Source organism: Bos taurus, chromosome 6, assembly GCF_002263795.3.
Source record: "Bos taurus isolate L1 Dominette 01449 registration number 42190680 breed Hereford chromosome 6, ARS-UCD2.0, whole genome shotgun sequence".
Taxonomy (NCBI): Eukaryota; Metazoa; Chordata; class Mammalia; order Artiodactyla; family Bovidae; genus Bos; species Bos taurus.
The window spans coordinates 89,104,960-89,125,393 of record NC_037333.1 but is presented as its reverse complement, the minus strand read 5'-3'; the positions used below and the strand labels follow the sequence as shown (position 1 = coordinate 89,125,393).

At 38.2% G+C, this 20,434-nt stretch overlaps 1 protein-coding gene across 6 annotated transcripts in view; it reads right to left on the bottom strand.

The window, feature by feature from the left end:
* MTHFD2L (methylenetetrahydrofolate dehydrogenase (NADP+ dependent) 2 like) overlaps window positions 1-20,434 on the bottom strand; it is a 151,884-nt gene that overhangs the window by 119,553 nt on the left and 11,897 nt on the right. For 5 of the 6 annotated variants that reach the window (XM_024993325.2, NM_001206095.4, XM_024993327.2 and 2 more), the window contains 2 exons: window positions 13,301-13,485; window positions 12,166-12,288 (listed from right to left, as the gene is read on the bottom strand). In XM_024993325.2, the coding sequence (XP_024849093.1) occupies window positions 12,166-12,288; window positions 13,301-13,485 (308 nt within the window). Of the gene's footprint in view, window positions 1-12,165; window positions 12,289-13,300; window positions 13,486-17,185; window positions 17,275-20,434 lie in introns of those variants that run through there. The other variant, XM_024993330.2, reaches the window with a different exon arrangement.

Sequence of the window (20,434 nt, the reverse complement as noted above, 5' to 3'; positions counted from 1 at the left end):
TGGATCTGGCTCTCCACCCTTTCTTAGCCTCTTTCTCCTATAGCCACAGAAACTAGGCAGACATTCCTAGGCAGGCTGATTTCACAGGCTCTTTAAAAAGTTAATGAAGTGGGAACCTACACATCACGCAAAGGTTTGACCTTTATAAGTTTCTTGAGTGATGTGAAAAGTAGATAGAGATCCAAAGATTGCATTATTCTTCAGAAGTGGTGTTGAAGACACCCTGGTTTTCTAAACCCTTGGATTTCTAGACACTATACACTTCTGTCAAATATACTATACTGAACTTGAAGCTATGTCTTTTCCACAGAGGAAAAGTCTGATAACTGAGCATATCTATTCTAATGAACTCCTTTAACACAAAAGGGAAAAGAAGAGATACTGTGTTTCAGGGACTTCCTTGCAAAGTTTTTAAGGACAGTGCGTCTCAAATTGTTTTCTAACCATCGCTTTTCCCTAGTGACTATCACAGAATCATATATAGGTTGGATTCTAGGTAAATATTTTTTTGAACTGGAAAAAGAACAAAGAGGGTCTGAGAGAAATCACTTAAACACTTCTCTTTCAAGAATTCTACAAAGAAATATCCAGACATTTCAAAGGGTCTTTTGATTTTGGTGAATTCCTTATCAAAGCTGAAAGCACTCAAAAATAGTTAAGGACGTTATGAAGGAGGAAAGAGAAAAATATGAAAAAAGAAGCAACGATTGTTGTTCTAAGAAATTCCAGACTGTGAAGATACTTTGAGAAGTAAATAATCTCAAGTTACATGATATAGTCTGTTTATGATAGCACCTGCTCAAAAAGACATAATTATATAGATCTGAGGGACTAAAATAACTCGGGATGGTTTCTCTTTGGAAATAAATAGGAAGAAACACATATGGCTACAGGGACCAACCAATCCCACTGATATATAAAGCACATCAAAGTGATTTACTCAGCTCTCTATAAACCATTAAACAACACACACACACACACACACACACACACACACACACACACACACAGTTTGCTTAATGCTGCCATCATGTGGTTATCATAAGCCAGAGCAGGAGAATTTTCTATTTTGTTCCCCTGTGCTGTGCTGTGCTGTGCTTAGTTGTTGAGTTGTATTTGACTCTGCAACCCCATGGACTGCAGTCCATTAGGCTCCTCTGTCCGTGGGGATTCTCCAGGCAAGAATACTGAAGTGGGTTGCCATGCCTTCCTCCAGGGAATCTTTCCAAGCCAGGGATCAAACCTAGGTCTCCTTCATTGCAGGCAGATTCTTTACCAGCTGAGCTACCAGGGAAGCCCTTTGTTCCCCTACCTTCCCCTCATACAAATTCTCTGAAAAAAGTCTTACCTATAAGAAAAAATTTTTAAGGAGATGAGTGATTTGCAGTGATGACTTTGTTTCTTGGGCTTCCCTTGTGACTCAGCTGGTAAAGAATCCATCTGCAATTCAGGAGACCTGGGTTTGATCCCTGGGTTGGGAAGATCCCCTGGTGAAGGGAAAGGTTACCCACTCTGGTATTCTGGCCTAGAGAATTCCATAGACTGGATAGTCCATGGGGTCGCAAAGAGTCGGACATGAACGAATGATTTTCACTTGTTTCTATGTTAACACTAAATCATGTCAGAAAGGATTTGAACAAACTATTGTTTAAAATCTGGCCCTTTTTCTTTGCATAAACCTTAAACACATAAATTTTTGAATAACTTGTGACACAATATCAATATTGGTCCAAGCATAATCCAGTTTTAAATAATTAACTAGTTATATTCATAGTAAGCTAGGCATATGCAAATTTGCCACCCCAAACAAAAGTTATGGACTTGACAAAATCTATATTTAATCATATATTTCATCCATTAACCACCCCATTTCCTGCTCCAACCTTAGGTAAACTTCATCCCACATCCTGATCTTATCATTCCCTTGACTTCCTTTCCATAAGAGTTCTATTGTATCCATTTGTATTCCTAATAGATTTGTTTTTTAAAATAATTTTATTTAAAAATATTTGAATATAGTAGACTGCATATATTTAAAGTACATAATTTGATAGGCTTTCACATATGTATATACTTGTAAAACCATTACCACAATCAAGATGATGAACATATATATACCACTCTGGAAAGTTTCTACAGGCCCCTTTTCCTCATCTCGTTCTCTCTCCCCTTCTCACCCCCTAACCTCCAACTACTTTGTAAACACTTGCTATGGGCTGAATTGTGTCCCCTCAAAATTCGTGTGTTGAATCCCTGACCCTTAATGTAAACGATATGTAATTAGGTTTATATGAAGTCATCAGAGTGGGGCCCTCATGATGGGATTAACGCCCTTACAAGAAGAGACATCAGTTTCTGGTTCAAGATGGTAGAGTAGGACGTATGCTCGTCTCCTCCTGCAAGAGCACCAAAATCCTAACTAGCTGTTGAACAACCATCAACAGGAGCACACTGGAACCCACCAAAAAAAGATGCCCTGCATCCAATGACAAAGAAGCCACAGTAAGACGGTAGGAGGGGCACAGTCACGATAAAGAATATTCCCACGTCCGCTGGTGGGGGGATGACCCACAAACTGAAGAACAATAACACCAAAGAAGTCCTCCCACTGTTGCGAAGGTTATGAATCCCACATCAGGCTTCCCAGCCTGGGGATCCAACAAAGGGACTGGGAATCCCCAGGGATCTGAATCTGATCTTCCTGACCCAGGGATCAAATCTGTGTCTCTTGTGGTTTCTGCATTGGCAGGCAGATATTAACATAACCACTCAGCTTTCTTTTGATCTACCTTAGTATAGCGTATCTTTTCCATCTTTTTTCCTTTTAACCTCTCTAGGCTTTTATATGTAAACTATATTCCTTGTAGGTACCATATAGTTGGATCTTGTTTTTTATTCAATTTGACAGCCTCTGACATCTAACTGGATTATTTACAACATTACATTTATGTGATTAAATCTATCAACTAGCTATGTGTTTTCACTGTTCCCCCATTTTCTTTCTTCCTTTAGAATAACTTGAACATTTTAATGATTGGATAGTATCTCTTTGACTAGCTTTACTAGCTCTAACTCTTTGTTTTGTTTTGTTTCAGCAGTTGCTTATGGCTTTATAGTATATAACTTATTTAAGTCTATTTTCAAGTGACATTTTATCACTTTACATATAGCATAAGAATCTAACAATAATGTTTTATCATTTCTTCCTTTCTGACTTTTGTACTATTGCTGTTATGTGTGTTACAAACCACATATTACATTGTTTTTATTTTGGGATAAATGCCAATTATATTCTAAAATGATTTGAAAAACAATTTAAGAAAAATATCATAAATACTTATTCATGTGGCTACCAATTCCAGTGTTCTTCATTCCTTTGATAATATACATATTGTATCATTTCTTTCTGCCTGAAGGACTTCCTTTAACAAGTTTTACAGTGTGGGTATGCACGTGATTGTTTTCACCTCTATCTGGACTCTACTTTCTCTACATTTCTAAAAATGCTTTTTTTGCCTTTAGTTTTTAAAGATGTTTTCACTATAGAGCTCATGATTGATAGTTATTTCTTTCTTTCAGTACTTTAAAGATTAAGATGTTCCATTGTCTTCTTGCTTACATTATTTCTGAGAAGTCTGCTATTTCCTTCTTTTTGTTCCTCTGTATGTAATGTGACTCCCCATCCCCTTGACACTTTCAACGTTATTTTTAATCACACTGGATTTGAAGAATTTCATTTTGGTGTTTTTGGTATAGTTGTCTTCCTATTTCATGGGCTGAGAGTTTGTTGAGCTTCATAGATCTGTGTATATATAGTTTTTTTTTTATCATATTTGTGTTTCTGTGTGTGTGTGTGTGTGCTTTAATCTGAAACTCCAATCCATTATGAAAGAATACTTATTTCTTATTCATGTAAGCCTCTGCCAAGAGTCCCACCTTCTGAGACTTCCCTGGTGGTTCAGTGGTTAAGACTTCCAATGCAGGAGGTGCAAGTTCAATCCCTGTTTGGGGAGCTAAGATCCCACATGTATTGTGACCAAAAAACCAAAACATAAAACAGAAGCAACATTGTAACAAATTCAATACAGACTTTAAAAAAATGGCCCACATTAAAAAAAAGAATCCTACTTCCTTTCTTCTCATAATTGGCAATCATCTTTAACACCTAGATTTCATGATAACTGCAACAAAAATGGCTGTGGCTGTGGGAGGCCACATAGCTTCTAAATATCTCAGTCCAGAAGTGACTCAAAAAAGTCACTTATCCTCACAGTCCAGTAACCAAAACTCACATGGCCCCAATCTAATTGCTAGGAGAAGCTGGGAAATGTAAGGAAATGTGTGGCTGTTTGGCACACTTCAAAAGCAGATCTAACACAGGAATTGATAGAACTACAGTAATTTCAGAAGGTGTAGGCTGAGAAAGGCTCTCTGAATCAGTGGAATTTAAGCTAAGACTTAAAGGTCAGAAAGAAGTCAGCCCTGGTATGTTTGAAAGATAACCAATGTAGTAAAGAAGTCAGAGGCTAAAGCCCTATTCAAGAAATAAAATGTACATTATCCTAGCATGTCCTTCGTATAAGAAATACTATCACTATAGGAAGCTTTCAAGGATATGGGGCATAAGAGCCTCACCAAATACTGATCGGTGACAGAAATTAATAAATACACTACTCAGATGTAGAAGAATATGCAGAAGGATGAAACTTCAATGACATACATACACTAAAAACAGTAGCTGTGAAGCTACAGGGTTCATTTATTTAAGCAATAACAGTCACTAAGAGTCCACCATGAGGCAAGGTGGAATAATATTGTTGACTGCAATTTCCCCTACTTTGGTGGAACTGATAACTAATAATCTAGTAGAAGAAACATATTACTAAAAAGCAATGAAATATTCTATGTGGAATTGTTTTTCCCCATAAAGAAAAGGAGAGAAAGCTACAACAAAGGTGATTTCTAATTTACAAACTATTTAGAAATAAGCAGGAAAAAGCTCTACAAAAATGGAGAAGTCCAGAGTGATAAAAATTTCTCACTCTGGTCGAGAACATTAAAAATAGAGCAGTAAGTATTCTGCATACATAAATTCCATAATCTCTCAAGAAAAACAACTATAGTAAGACCATTTCTCTTTTTCTCCCCCTCCAAATGAAGAATCAAGGTTTAGACAAGTACATATATCTACATTCACTAATTAGGTCAACATCCACATTTATACGCCTACTAATTACTAGAAAAATTTATCTTTGTTAAATCTACACTGTGAATTCTAACTCTTCTTACTCACCCTCTCCATTTTCAATCCTTTAATCCTGTATTTCATTCTAATTTCTCTATTCAATCCTTTTACATAAATTGGAAGATGTTGATCCTCAAAGGCATCAAACTAGATAACTGAAGGGAAATATTTGAAAAACTACTTTAGAAAAAGATAGATAAGATAAAAAAATTTTCCCACTCTACTTATAATTTTCTAACCAGAAATAGATGAGAAGTAGATTTCCTAGAAAGTAAGAAAATACAAAAAGGTGAGTAAGCATCTCCCTTGGTGCTTGACTTAACTCAGTTGTCAGACTGTGATTATGACTGAAAGAATGCTATAACTGGATATCTAGTATTTCTCTGCTACTCATATGCTGTAGCATATATGAGTGAAACCTATGTAGCATATAAAACCTTAACAAGTTTCGTTTCCTTAACTATAAACCATGGATCAAAAAAATGTACTTACTGGTAAAGGTTCTTGTGAGCGTTAAATGATTTACGTATATAAAGCACTTAACAACAATGCCTGGCAATAATAAATGGAAAAAATTTGCCATTACTAATACTAGTAATAGTTGTCATGGAACAATAGTTGTAAAATAACACATTAAAATTTAATTGAGTGATTGCTGTTTCCCGGGCTTCCCAGGTGGCTCAGTGGTAAAGAATCTGCCTGCCAATGCAGGATATGCAAAAGATGCAGGTTTGATCCCTGGGTCAGGAAGATCTCCTGGAGTAGGAAATGGCAAGAACTCCAGTATGCTCACCTGGAAAATTCCATGGGCAGAGGAGCCTGGCAGGCTATAGTCCACTGGGCCACAAAGAGTCAGGCACAACTGACTCAGGACATACACCCACTGTTTTCTAAACTTATATCTGAATTGCTGTTGTTGTTCAGTTACTCAGTTGAGTTTGACTCTGAGACCCCACAGACTGCAGCATGCCAGGCTTTCTTGTCCTTTACTATCTCTTGAAGTTTGCTCAAATTCATGTACATTGAGTCAGTGATGCCATTCAACTGTCTCATCCTCTGTCACCTCCTTCTTATGCCTTCAACCTTTCCCAGCATCAGGGTCTTTTCCAATGAGTCAGCTCTTCGCATCAGCCGGCCAAAGTATTGGAGCTTCAGTCCTTCCAATGAATACTCAGGGTTGATTTCCTTGAGGATTGACTGGTTTTATCTCCTTGCTGTCCAAGAGACACTCAAGAGTCTTTTCCAGCACCACAGTTTGAAAGCATCAATTCTTCGGCACTCAGCCTTCTTTATGCCCAACTCTCACATCCCTACATGACCACTGGAAAAAGCTTTGACTATACAGACTTTTGTCGGCAAAGTGATATCCCTGCTTTTTAACACATTGTCTAGGTTTGTCACAGCCTTTCTTCCCAGGAGCAAGCATCTTTTATTTCATGACTGCAGTCACCATCCACGGTGATTTTGGAGCCCAAGAAAATAAAGTCTGTCACTGTTCCCACCTTTCCCCCTTCTGTTTGCCATAAAGCAATGGGACTGGATGCCATGATCTTAGTTTTTTGAATGTTGAATTTTAAGCCAGCTTTTTCACTCTCCTCTTCCACCCTAATCAAGAGGTTCTTTAGTTTCTCTTCACTTTCTTCCATTAGTGTGGTATTATTTGCTTATCTGAGGTTGTTGATGTATCTCCTGGAAATCTTGATTCCAGCTTGTGATTCATTCAGCCAAGCAGTTTGCATGATGTACTCTGCATATAAATTAAATAACTAGAGTGAAAATATACAGCCTTGTCATACTCCTTTCCCAATTTTGAACCAATCAGTTGTTCCATGTCTGGTTCTGACTGCTGCTTCTTGACCCACACACAGGTTTCTCAGGAGACAAGTTGGTCTGGTATTCCCATCTCTAAGAATTTTCCAGTTTGTTGTGATCCACATAATCAAGGGCTTTAGCATAGTCAATGAAGTAGAAGTAGATGTTTGTCTGGAACTCCCTTCCCTTCTCCATGTCCAACAGTATTTAAGGTGAGAGCTGAAACCATTTTGGAGAGTCACTCAGTTTTCCTGAGTCTCTCCCAAGTACACAAGTTACTAAACTTTTGTTTGTTTTTTCTCTTGTTAATCTATCTCAGGTCAAATTAATTCCCAGACCAGACAGAAGAAACAAGAAGGGAAAATGTCATCCTCCTTGAAAACCTACATCAAAAGATTGATGAACTAATTTAAATACTTTATAACACATTGTTTAAGGTAATTGCATTGCGTTATGGTTTCCTGGGCTTGCCTTGTGGCTCAGCTGGTAAAGAATCAGCCTGCAATGTGGGAGACCTGGGTTTGATCCCTGGGTTGGGAAGATCCCCTGGAGAAGGGAACAGCTACCCACTCCAATATTCTTGCCTGGAGAATTCCAGTTTATTCTGCTAAACAACAAATTTTGTGTACCAGTATAATGTGTCAATAAGTAATATAGCTGAGTCTTCTCACCTGCAATATGAAGAAGATAATGCCTACCCATAAGGCTATTTTGAGGAGTAAATAAAATCATCCCTATAAAAGAATACTTGCCACATAGTAAGCACACATTACTCACGAGCTAACACTGACAAGTTGGTGAGGGTGGTAACATAATGGTAAAGGCATGAGGGACCTGTGAGCCTGGGTTCACATCCCAGCTCAATTACCAGCTCTGTGTCCTTAGAGGAAGTTACATAACTTCTCTGTACTTCAAATTCATCATTAGTAAAATGTACATAAATAATAGCTCCCCATCTGCATTGGGAAATTGTGAGGATCCAATTAATCAATAAATGTAAAGAATATAATAATGCTTATAATAAAGGCTTAATTTTAATCAGTGTTATTTTGTATGTTACTGGCTCTTCAGCAAGGTAGAAGACTGCCTTTTCTCAAAGCATCCAGATAAGTGTTATCACCATATCCCTTTGGCTCTTGCTTCTCAGTTTCTTTTTTTTAATTAATTTATTCATTTTAATTGGAGGCTAATTACTTTACAATATTGTAGTGGTTTTTGCCATACATTGACATGAATCAGCCATGGGCATACATGTGTTCCCCATCCTGAACCCCCCTCCCACCTCCCTCCCCTTCCCATCCCTCAGGGTCATCCCAGTGCACGGGCTTTGAGTGCCCCGTTTCACACATCGAACTTGGACTGGTGATCTATTTCACATATGGTAATATACATATTTCAATGCTATTCTCTCAAATCATCCCACCCTCGCCTTCTCCCACAGAGCCCAAAAGTGTGTTCTTTGTATCTGTGTCTCTGTTGCTGTCTTGCATATAGGGTCATTGTTACCATCTTTCTAAATTCTACTTATATGCATTAATATACTGTATTGGTGTATTTCTTTCTGACTTACTTCACTCTGTATAATAGGCTGCAGTTTAATCCACCTCATTAGAACTGTTTTAAATGTGTTTTTTTTAATATTTAATGTTAAATAGTTAATATTTAATAGTAATATTCCATTGTGTATATGTACCACAACTTTCTTATCCATTCATCTGCTGATGGACATATAGGTTGCTTCCATGTCCTAGCTACTGTAAACAGTGCTGTGATGAACATTGGGGTATACGTGTCTCTTTCAATTCTGGTTTCCTCGGTGTGTATGCCCAGCAGTGGGACTGCTGGGTCATATGGCAGTTCTAGTTCCAGTTTTTTAAGGAATCTCCACACTGTTCTCCATAGTGGCTGTACTAGTTTGGATTCCCACCAACAGTATAAGAGGGTTCCCTTTTCTCTGCACCCTCTCCAGCATTTATTGTTTGTAGACTTTTGGATCGCAGCCATTCTGACTGGCGTGAGATGGTACCTCATTGTGGTTTTGATTTCCATTTCTCTGATAATGAGTGATGTTAAGCATCTTTTCATATCTTTGTTAGCCATCTGTATGTCTTCTTTGGAGAAATGTCTGTTTAGTTCTTTGGCCCATTTTTTGACTGGGTCGTTTGTTTTTCTGGTATTGAGCTGCATGAGCTGCTTGTATATTTCTAAAATGAACATTTCTAAAAGGTACTCTATTTTAGTACAAGCAGATCACCATTGCCATCTAGTGGCAAACTGCTAGCAAATTCAATAAGGAGGAATATTGCCCATAAAGGGGTAAATTTTCTACAGATGTGAATTTAATTCTTTAAGACAAACTAGATATTTGGAAATTTGTGATACATTTTCTATAAAAATCTGAATTGGATACAAATATAAGTGGGGGAAATTTAAAAACTGAAAACCACAAGAATGTTGCTTGGCAAATACAGCAGTACCAAAAAAATAAAAAGATTCTTATTTTGCATGAGCCAAACAATTGGGTTTAAACTCAATGCCAAAAAAATTCTGGACAGACTTTTGATGTTAATATACCCCTGATATTTTCTAGGCCCTAATCTTCTATGCTATCACATGAGTGTGCTGTATGTGTTGAATTCCTTTTGTAGTTATAAAAGTATGGGATAAATCACTATGCTAAATCTATAGTATTATCTGTCATAAGCATTTTTCTTAAGGGCAAACCTTAATAACTTCTAAGATCTGTTCCAACTTTTTGATATTTTAAACGCAACCTATAAGAGGAAAAGAATTAGAAATGTGAATCTAGAGTGCAATTTAAACAGCACAAATGTTATAACATATAGCTAGTATATTAAATTATATTATTAGATAAGTTAAAATACTAGTACCATACAAAGAACACAGACAACTGCATTATTCAGCTTTACTTTCTGCAAGTCAAAACCTAAAAAATAATTCAAAACTGCACAAAAGTACTATAATCTATAATATTCAGGCTACTCCTTACTTTGCTCATTGAAAAATGCATGAATTTCAGAGCTATAATTCAGTCAAATGACACCTGTCTTCCAACAACACAGTTCAAATTTTAGTTATCACGGTGTCTTAACTGTGAGTAATTATATAAGAGCTGCCAACTCTCAGACAGTAAAGAAACTGCCTGCAATGCAGGAAACCCAGGTTCAAACCCTGGGTCAGGAAGATCCCCTGGAGAAGGAAATGGCAACCCACTTCTGTATGATGGGCTTCCTAGGTGGCGCTAGTGGTAAAGAACCCGTCTGCCAAAGTAGGAGACATTAAGAGACGCAGATTTGATCCCTGGGTCAGGAGGATCCTCTGGAGGAGGGAATGGCAACCCACTCCAGTATTCTTGCCTGGAGGGTCCTATGGACAGAAGAACCTGGAGGGCTACAGTCCACAGGACTGAAGAGAGTCAGATATGACTGAAGCGATTTGGCATGCATGCATGCATGCCGACTCTTTGGTCCAAATATCACTATATAAGTAACAGATGAAGTCTGTGAATGCTTGGTCACTGTACATCTGTTACTCAATTCAAACATAGATAGCAAATCATATTGCCTCCTTGGGTTTCAGGGATAAATTCACTGACATTTCATAAAAGTACATAATCAAAAGAAGGAATTAGCCCATAAAGATGAAAGTTCAGCAAAGAAATAAATATGATGATGCTGGAAGTGAAAATTGGATGTGAATAGAAGATCTGAAGATGGCAACAGTAAAGCAAAGATAAAAGAGACCTAGGCTAGCAAGAAGGTAAGGGCCATGAATGTAAAAGAGAAGGTAAAGTCGCTGCAGTAGGATTCTAATGGACAGTAAATGGGTTGGTTGATTAAGAAACAGGAAAAGACCCTAGAAGCTGATACCATGTCCTTTGGAGTGATGCAGCTGTGAAGCCAAAGGAACTTAGTCATCGCAAACGGATCAAAATAAATGAGGAACAAAAAGGATGACAACGCCCAGAGGAAGTGACACCAGAATCAAACCTCACACTAAAGAAATTCTCAGAGATATTTCATGACTTTGAAAGGACAAAGGACAAAACGGAAGTTAATCCAAACTTAAAAAGAACTTGACAATTTAATTCACCAAGGTATAGAAAAAATGCTTGCTCCATATAAGTTATATGATGAGAAGAAGGCAAGTAACTGTTCAAACTCCTCTTGATAAGATTTTGGCAATGAAATAAAGTACTTTAATGCTCAATGTTTCTAATGTTTTAAATTACAGTGTACTGGATAAATATTAGTTTCATTATTTTTTGCATCTGCTTCAGTTCAGCTCAGACGCTCAGTCACGTCCAACTCTTTGCGACCCCATGGACTGCAGCACACCAGGCCTCCCTGTCCATCACCAACTCCCAGAGTTTACTCAAACTTATCTCCATTGACTTGGTGATGCCATCCAACCATCTCATTCTCTGTCATCCCCTTCTCCTCCCGCCCTCAATCTTTCCCAGCATCAGGGTTTTTTCCAGTGAGTCAGGTCTTCGCATCAGGTGGCCAAAGTACTGGAGTTTCAGCTTCAACATCAGTCCTTCCAATGAACACTCAGGATTGATCTTCTTTAGGATGGACTGGTTGGATCTCCTTGCAGTCCAGGGGACTCTCAAGAGTCTTCTCCAACACCACAGTTCAAAAGCATCAATTCTTTGGTGCTCAGCTTTCTTTATAGTCCAACTCTCATATCCATACATGACTACTGAAAAAACCATAGCTTTCATCTCCTTACACATTTATAAACCATGGTAATGTTTTGAGAAAACATTTTAAAGGTCACAGAACAATTGTTATTTTCCTATTGATTTGTTAAGATCCTTTGCCCAATTTCAACTTAGTCATTTTCATGGTCTCGCACTATTGTGCAAAACAAGAACTGCATGTATTATTGCCAAAGCCTAAAGTTTTCTTTCACAATTTTCAGTCACGATAAACATGTCATTCAGAAATTGCCACCTTGAATGCTACTGTAATAGCTAGTCCCTTTCTGAACCTATTTTATAAATGACTTGTGGTGTCATGAAATAATGTTGAAAGATGTCCTTGCCCCTAACCAAATTAGATACACAGAAGAGCATTAGGTACCTGGCAGTGGCAACTGAACTAATATACCACTGACTCTTGGGTCCGCGTTCAATTGATCAGTTATATCCAACAGTTCTTCCTGAGAAACATCCTTAGGTTTTAGAATGATCTCACTACAGATACCTGAAAGAAAAACAAGTACAGAAAGTCACTTGACTAACAAAGATGTGTTTTTTCATTAATGGTGTCTTATACAGTGTTTGATTGGTTCCCTCTGTTCTTGTCCCACTAAAAGAAAAGGCCCTTCTACAAAAGTGATGTTCAAAGCACCATCAGGAGGGAACTTTTAAATGGTACAGATGTTTTCTTATGATTCACATGCATTCTTTGGCCCAGTATCCCACGTGACAAATTGCACTTATTTTGATGAGCTACCGTTAGTGGATTTGAAGAGAGTGAAAATACCAATACCACCACCACCACCACCACCGCCATGAACTAGCCAGGTTAATGTGATTAAAAAAAAACACAAACACACCAATACAGTATAATAACGCATATATATGGAATTTAGAAAGATGGTAACAATAACCCTGTGTACAAGACAGCAAAAGAGACACTGATGTATAGAACAGTCTTATGGACTCTATGGGAGAGGGAGAGGGTGGGAAGATTTGGGAGAATGGCATTGAAGCATGTAAAATATCATGTATGAAACGAGATGCCAGCCCAGGTTCGATGCACGATACTGGATGCTTGGGGCTGGTGCACTGGGACGACCCAGAGGGATGGTATGGGGAGGGAGGAGGGAGGAGGGTTCAGGATGGGGAACACATGTATACCTGTGGCGGATTCATTTTGATATTTGGCAAAACTAATACAATTATGTAAAGTTTAAAAATAAAATAAAATAAAAAAAACAAACACAAACAAACAGGCCCTTTAAATGTAACAAGTTGCTCTCATGTTTCCCAATAGGATCAGAAATCACACAAAGTTGATTTAAAGAAATTTGAAGAAAAAAAAGAGTAAGAAATGAATGTGAATGTTGGGAACTAAATAATCTACAGAATGCAATAAATAATAATAACACATGTTTTTCAAATAGCATTTAGTCGACAGTTATCATTCATAATTATCACACTAAAACCAGAAAACGTTATCTAGTAACAAGTACAGCTAAAATGCTCCCCACCTACAGCAGCAGCGGCTTTAATCTTCCTCCTGACATACGTGTGGCTTGCTGGGTTATCACCCACTAATATGATACTGAGGTGAGGCCTTCTGTTCCCAAGGGAAACCCAAGAGTCCACGCCATGCTGGATTTCTTTCTGGATTTGTTTGGCCATTTCAGTTCCTGAGATAATAATTGCATCATATCTGTGGAAAACAAACAAAAAACAAATATACTACTAAAAAGGCAGTAAGGACTATCCAGCCACATCAATTTAAAGTACGAGAGTGAACAAAACATCTATGATCCCCTAAGCGAGCAACCAAACTTTGATTTTTTTCAGATATATTTGACCCTCATTCTTCAGGTTCAGAAATGCATTCGTAACTTTTAAAAACTAGTCCAACTCTGCTTTTTAGTTCTGCATTATGATCTGTCTATAGTATACATTTCTTCATCACTTTCACCTATATGTTTTTTAATTATCAAATCACATACTCAAGACCTATAATATTGGTTCTATTAAAAGCTCTGCTTTTTTTTTTTCCCCCAGAAAAGACAGATCAGCACAGTCGAGTTAAAACTGGCCCCTATCTCCAAAGCCCCAGACATGTTGTATATAACTGGCCCCATAGCCTTTTGACCCAAAGGCAAAGTCAGTTCACTCTTAATAGTACACCCAGTACAAAATCCTGAAGTCATGAGCTCTATACTACACAGCTGCTCTCATTTACTCCAAGAAAAACTGTGTCCCACAGCTCTCGGACTCTGTGACAACAGCTGCCAGTACTGCCATACTTGTCATTGATGGGGATCAGGCCAGGAAGCAAACGGCTGTTTCCCCTTCTCCCCACACCACCACCCCAGCCACCCTGCTCACACCAAGGCATTATTTCTAACAGAAAAAACCGCACAAAACATTACTTCATGGCAGTTTATATAAGTGCTTAAGAAGGTAAAGCATGCTAGACTTTGATAGATGACATAAATTTATCTCTGGAAAGGCACAAAAATGAATGCATTATGGGAAGGCTTTACTGCTCTCCATGATCTCAGATTTAAAAGTGGTGAATTAACATTGCTCCTACTACATGCAGGAGACGTAAGAGAAGCGGGTTCAAACCCTGGATCAGGAAGATCTCCTGGAGGAGGGCATGGCAATCCACTCCAGTGGAGAATCCCATGGACAGAGGAGCGTGATGGGCTATGGTCCCTAGGGTCACAAAGAGTCAGACACAACTGAAGTGACTTAGCATGCATGCACACACTACTGCATGTTTAGTTTTTAAAGGTATTAGATAAAATAAAAAATAGTTCCATCTGGTGCCCCCGTCCTTTCACTATTGAAAGCTCTGGTGAAAGCATGATCTATAGTGCATGAATATTACACAAAACACTAAATGCAGGTCAATGAATATTATGCCAGGAGGAGAAATGGAGGAAAGGAAAACCTTTACCAACTTAATTTTTTCAATCACCTGTACAACTTTTATGTTCTAATCAGAGCAGGCATCATGAATATCAGCCAGCACAAACAAAATGAAATCTGTCACCCCTTCCAAATAAGTCAGCTCCCCTTTCTGACAGGTTGGTATACACACACGCAGAACCAGATCAAGAATACCCTATTTCAACCTGGCACCAGTGGTCTACAGGGTTCATCCAGGTTCATGCAATTTTGATGTCAACAACATTCTGCTAAGAAGTGATCCTGAAATACAGTCTATGGATACATACATCAAAATTGCCCGCAAAGCTTACTGAACTTGCAATTTTTGGACGCCCCCCCCACCTCCACCACACCCATGATTCAGGACCCCTGGGGGAGAAGTGACAGCCTGGCAATCTGCACATCTAACAGGCTCTCACAGGTATTCTTATGCATGATCATGTTTGAAAACCACTTCTTTAGTTCAACACAAAAGTGTATTTTAATAATCATGTGTCTGCTAAGTCATTTCAGTCGTGTCTGACTCTTTGCAACCCTATGGAGCCCTCCAGGCTCCTCTGTCTGTGTGATTCTCCCGGCAAGAACACAGGAGAGGGTTTCCATGCCCTCCTCCAGGGGATCTTCCTGACCTAGGGATCTTACATCTCCTGTACTGGCAGGTGGGTTCTTAACCACTAGCACCAGATTCTTAACCTGGGAAGCCCCAATAATAATCACAACCATGGGTAAACAAGTAACTGGTTTTGGTATCAGGGTGAAACTGCCCTCATAGAATGAGTTAAAAAGTATCCATCCCTCTTCACATTTCCAGAAGAGTTTGTGTAGAATCGGTTTTATTTCTCCCTTAAATGTTTGGTGGAATTCACTTGTGAAGCTGTCTGGCCCTGGGCTTTCTTTGTGGTAAGGTTTAAAACTACAAATTTAAATTATTTAATACAGAGGGCTCTTTAGGTTATCTATCATTTCTTGAGTGACCTTTTGTAGTTTGTATCTTTGTACATTCTAATAATTGGTATTAATACATAATTATTAGACTTAAATAAGGTAAAAAATAAAATACATTCACTTTTGAGTTTAAATTTTATTTTTCAGGATTAAGAAACAAACTTTTTTCATTATTTACTTTGAATTCCTGATGCTCATTTGTTATTGATTCATTTAAGTGGACTTTTAATACTAAGGGCCTTCCCAGGTAGCACAATGGTAAAGAATCTGCCTGATAATAATGCAGGAGACGCAAGAAATACGGATTTGATCCCTGAGTCGAGAAGATCCCCTGGAAAAGGAAACCAGCAACCCAGTCTGGTATTCTTGTCTGGAAAATTCCATGGACAGAGGAACCTGGTGTGCTACGGTCCATGGGATTGCAAAGAGATATAACTGAGCACGCATACCCACACACACACACACACACACATTAATACTGAAAGAACAAGGACCTCCTATATTAATAAGTACTAAGGGCCTGCAGATATGGCAAACAATTTCAACATGATTCGTTTATAAGAGGTAGAAAAAAATAAAATAAAATAAATAAATAATAAATAAGAAGTAGTAAAAAAAAAAAATACTTTCCAAAAATTAAGTTGTGTCAACAATATTCAGATAGGCAAAATAGTCTGCTTTAGAAATGAGTTTATCTGCTAACGTACATCTGAAGTCACTTTTAAAGAAGTGACTTCAGATGTAAAGAACATACATTTGTATTTTAACATATAAAACCATCTGAGCTCCATGTTGCATTGTAACAGCATATGAATAGCAATGCAGCTGCTTACATGTTTTATTAGCCAATTCTCTGTTACATACAGTGATTTATTCATAGATTATTGTCAAACTGGCAACACTGGACATAATTCAGGATAATTACAGCCTATAAACTACAAAACTGTGTGACCTTGAGAATGTCAGCGATGATAATGGCATAAACTGATTCCTGACTTCCAAAAAGACAATCTATTTGCAGATTAAACTTGATTGCACCTTTTCTGTTGGAGGCTGAGGTGACAGGGCTTAACTTTACATGATAGCACTGATGTGCTAAATTGGCCTGCTAATTACAGCTGACATGGTTTAGCCTGGCCTAGCTGGTGTTTACGGGTAAACACCCATATGATTGCTACCCAATTATGAAGAGGGACTTAGAGCATTTTCAGTCGTAGCTGGTTCATCCCACTGATTTCTCCAGTCACTGGAGAGGCTGAGCAAGCCTGGCTCTGTGGGAGACACAATTTAAGGATAAATGAAGCAACCCTGAATTAGTGGAGGGCCAATGCAAGATGCCTGCATCAGTCTACCTGCTAGCAGGACTGGTAAACACACACATTAAGCTCATATAGACCTCAGTGCATAAAGGAATGAGATTTTTTTAAAACATGCATATTGTTGAAAACTGTTAAATATCAGCAACAACTCAAATGTTCAGCCATAGAAGCACACAGCTCCTAAGAATTCACCTTCAGATCTCGATCGCTGCCAGTCCGTTCTCCACACTGCAGCCAGAGCAATTTTCCAAATGGAAACATGCCAGCTCCCTTGTTAAAACTGGACTATATACACATTGAGAAAATTAATTTAATAAATAAATATTGAAAACTGCTTATATGCCAGGCACTATTCTATGCACCAGGAATACAAATAGTGCACAAAACAAATCACTCACTTTCACAGAAACTATATTTGTAGTTGAAGAAGACATAAGCAAAATTTTAAAGCAAATATTTAATATATTATGTGTGAGAAATAGAAAAGGCATTTGTGGAGGCCAGAATTACCATTTTCCATAAGAAGGTTAAAGTGTCACTTCTCTGATTAATCGGGTAACACCTGAGTGTAAACGAAGAAGTGAAGGAATATGCTTTGTGGTTACCTGGAGAAAAGAATTTAGGCTAAGGGAAGTACATAGCAAGTACAAAGGACTTTAAGCTGGAGCATGCCTGGTATGTTTGATGAATAGCAACGAGGCCAGTGGCTGCAGTGGAAAGAACAAGTGAATGGGTCAGAACAGGATGTAAAGTCAGAGAAGTGTGACCTCAGATCACATTGTACTCCAGGCCTTTTGAAAGACGCTGGCTGTTACTGTGAGAAAGCCTGCATTTGAAGATTTGAGGAGTGCCATGACCTGATTTTCATTATTCAGTGATAACTGGTTAAAATGTGGAGACTCAATAGGAGGAAGCAGGGAAGTGAGGACACCAGTGAAGAGGCTAGTGTGGAATCTCAGGCAAGAGATGATGGTGGCTTGGACGTGAGCGGAGCAGGCAGTCAAGGTGCTGAGAGTAGTCTGATTCTGAATCTATTTTGAGGGTGGAGCCACTCGGATTTACTGAGATTGAATATAGGGTGTAAAGAAAACAGAACAGAAGTCAAACATGACTCCAAAATTTCTGACCTGAAAGGGAATTTTAATTCAAATCCAAATGTTCTGTAGCTGACATGCCCCTGCATGAGCTTTCTTCAGCCTCATGGTGCTGACCAAGTCCCACAGTACACACAGCTGCATTTCAACTTATTGCCTGTGCTAGTTTCTCATTTCTGGGCCTTCACATACACTGTTCCTTTGACCTAAAACACTCTTCATCCTCCTTCTCACTTCTCTAACATCCCTACCAAATCTGCTCCTCATTCATTCCCACACAGTCCTCAAGTCTCAGCTTGGAAGGCAATCTGGAAAATGTCCCCTGACACCTTCAAACTGGGGATCTGCCTCTGCTAAGAGTGCCCACAGCACCCAGCTCTTACCCTCATGTAGACTCTTAAATCCTTATTAAAATTACTGTCTCCTTCACAACACTCTAAGCTGTATAGGACAGGAAGCTTATATTTACTACTGTGTTTATAAAATATTTGTGGGATTATCAGAGTAAAATTGTTTATTGTATTACAGTTTTTTGGAGTTAATATGTAGCCACTGAAAATAACTATAAAAATAGCAATATGTTAAAATGTTGCATAAAATTAAGTGAAGAAATTAAATGAAAAATATGCCAAAGCCTTTGACTGTGCGAATCACAATACACTGTGGAAAATTATGAAAGAGATGGGAATAACAGACCACCTGACTTGCCTCTTGAGAAACCTATATGTAGGTCAGGAAGCAACAGTTAGAACTGGACATGGAACAACAGACTGGTTCCAAATAGGAAAAGGGGTACGTCAAGGCTGTATATTATCACCCTGCTTATTTAACTTATATGTAGAGCACATCATGAGAAACACTGGGCTGGAGGAAGCACAAGCTGGAATCAAGATTGCCGGGAGAAATATCAATAACCTCAGATATACAGATGACACCACCCTTATGGCAGAAAGTGAAGAAGAGCTAAAGAGCCTCTTGATGAAAGTAAAAGAGGAGAGTGAAAAAGTTGGCTTAAAGCTTAATATTCAGAAATCTAAGATCATGGCATCTGGTCCCATTATTTCATGGGAAATAGATGGGGAAACAGTGGCTGACTTTATTTTTCTGGACTCCAAAATCACTGCAGATGGTGACTGCAGTCATGAAATCAAAAGACACTTACTCCTTGGAAGGAAAGTTATGACCAACCTAGACAGCATATTACAAAGCAGAGACACTACTTTGCCAACAAAGGTCCATCTAGTCAAGGCTATGGTTTTTCCAGTGGTCATGTATGGATGTGAGAGTTGGACTATAAAGAAAGCTGAGTGCAGAAGAACTTATGCTTTTGAACTGTGGTGTTGGAGAAGACTCTTCAGAGTCCCTTGGACTGCAAGGAGATCCAACCAGTCCATCCTAAAGGAGATCAGTCCTGGGTGTTCATTTGTAGGACTGATTTTGAAGCTTAAACTCCAATACTCTGGCTACCTGATGAGAAGAGCTGACTCATTTGAAAAGACCCTGATGCTGGAAAGATTGAGGGCAGGAGGAGAAGGGGACAACAGAGGATGAGATGGTTGGATGGCATCACCGACTCAACGGACATGGGTTTGGGTGGACTCCGGGAGTTGGTGATGGACAGGGAGGCCTGGTGTGCTGCAGTTCATGTGCTCACAAAGAGTCGGACATGACTGAGCGACTAAACTGAACTGACTGAATAAAACAGTGAGATACGTAGTATTCTGGATATTTATCTTTCTATCTTAAAATGGTATCAAAACAGATCCTGAATTAAATTAAAAGTGAATAAATGCAAAATATGTATGAAACATATGAAAAGAAAAAAACAGTAAAATTAACAACCTTACTACCCAGTTTAAAAAAAGTATTATCATCATCACTGCAATTGTGTATATTGAAACCCTCCCCTATCAAAACCTTATCTTCTCCTAGAGAGTTAAACACAATCCTGAAATTGGGCTTTATAATTCCATTGCTTTCCTTTATCATTTAAACTAATGTTTGTGTCTCTAAACATTAGAAATATAATCATATACATTATATACTATATAATGTAATATAATAACATATATATACTATACATAATGTACATCAATATATGAGCTACATTATATATCTCACATTTATATATGATATAAATATAAAACATAGTATCTCTCTAAGGTTTACACCCAGGAATGGGATTGCTAGATTATAGGATACATTTATACGTGTTCAGTTTATGCCACCTTATTTTCAAAGTGGTTGCACTAATTCATACGTCCACCAGTAGTGTCTAAGAATTTCTACTTCCTTGAGATTGTCAAAGTTTTTACGTAACACATTAGTTTAATGGCATTTTGTTGTA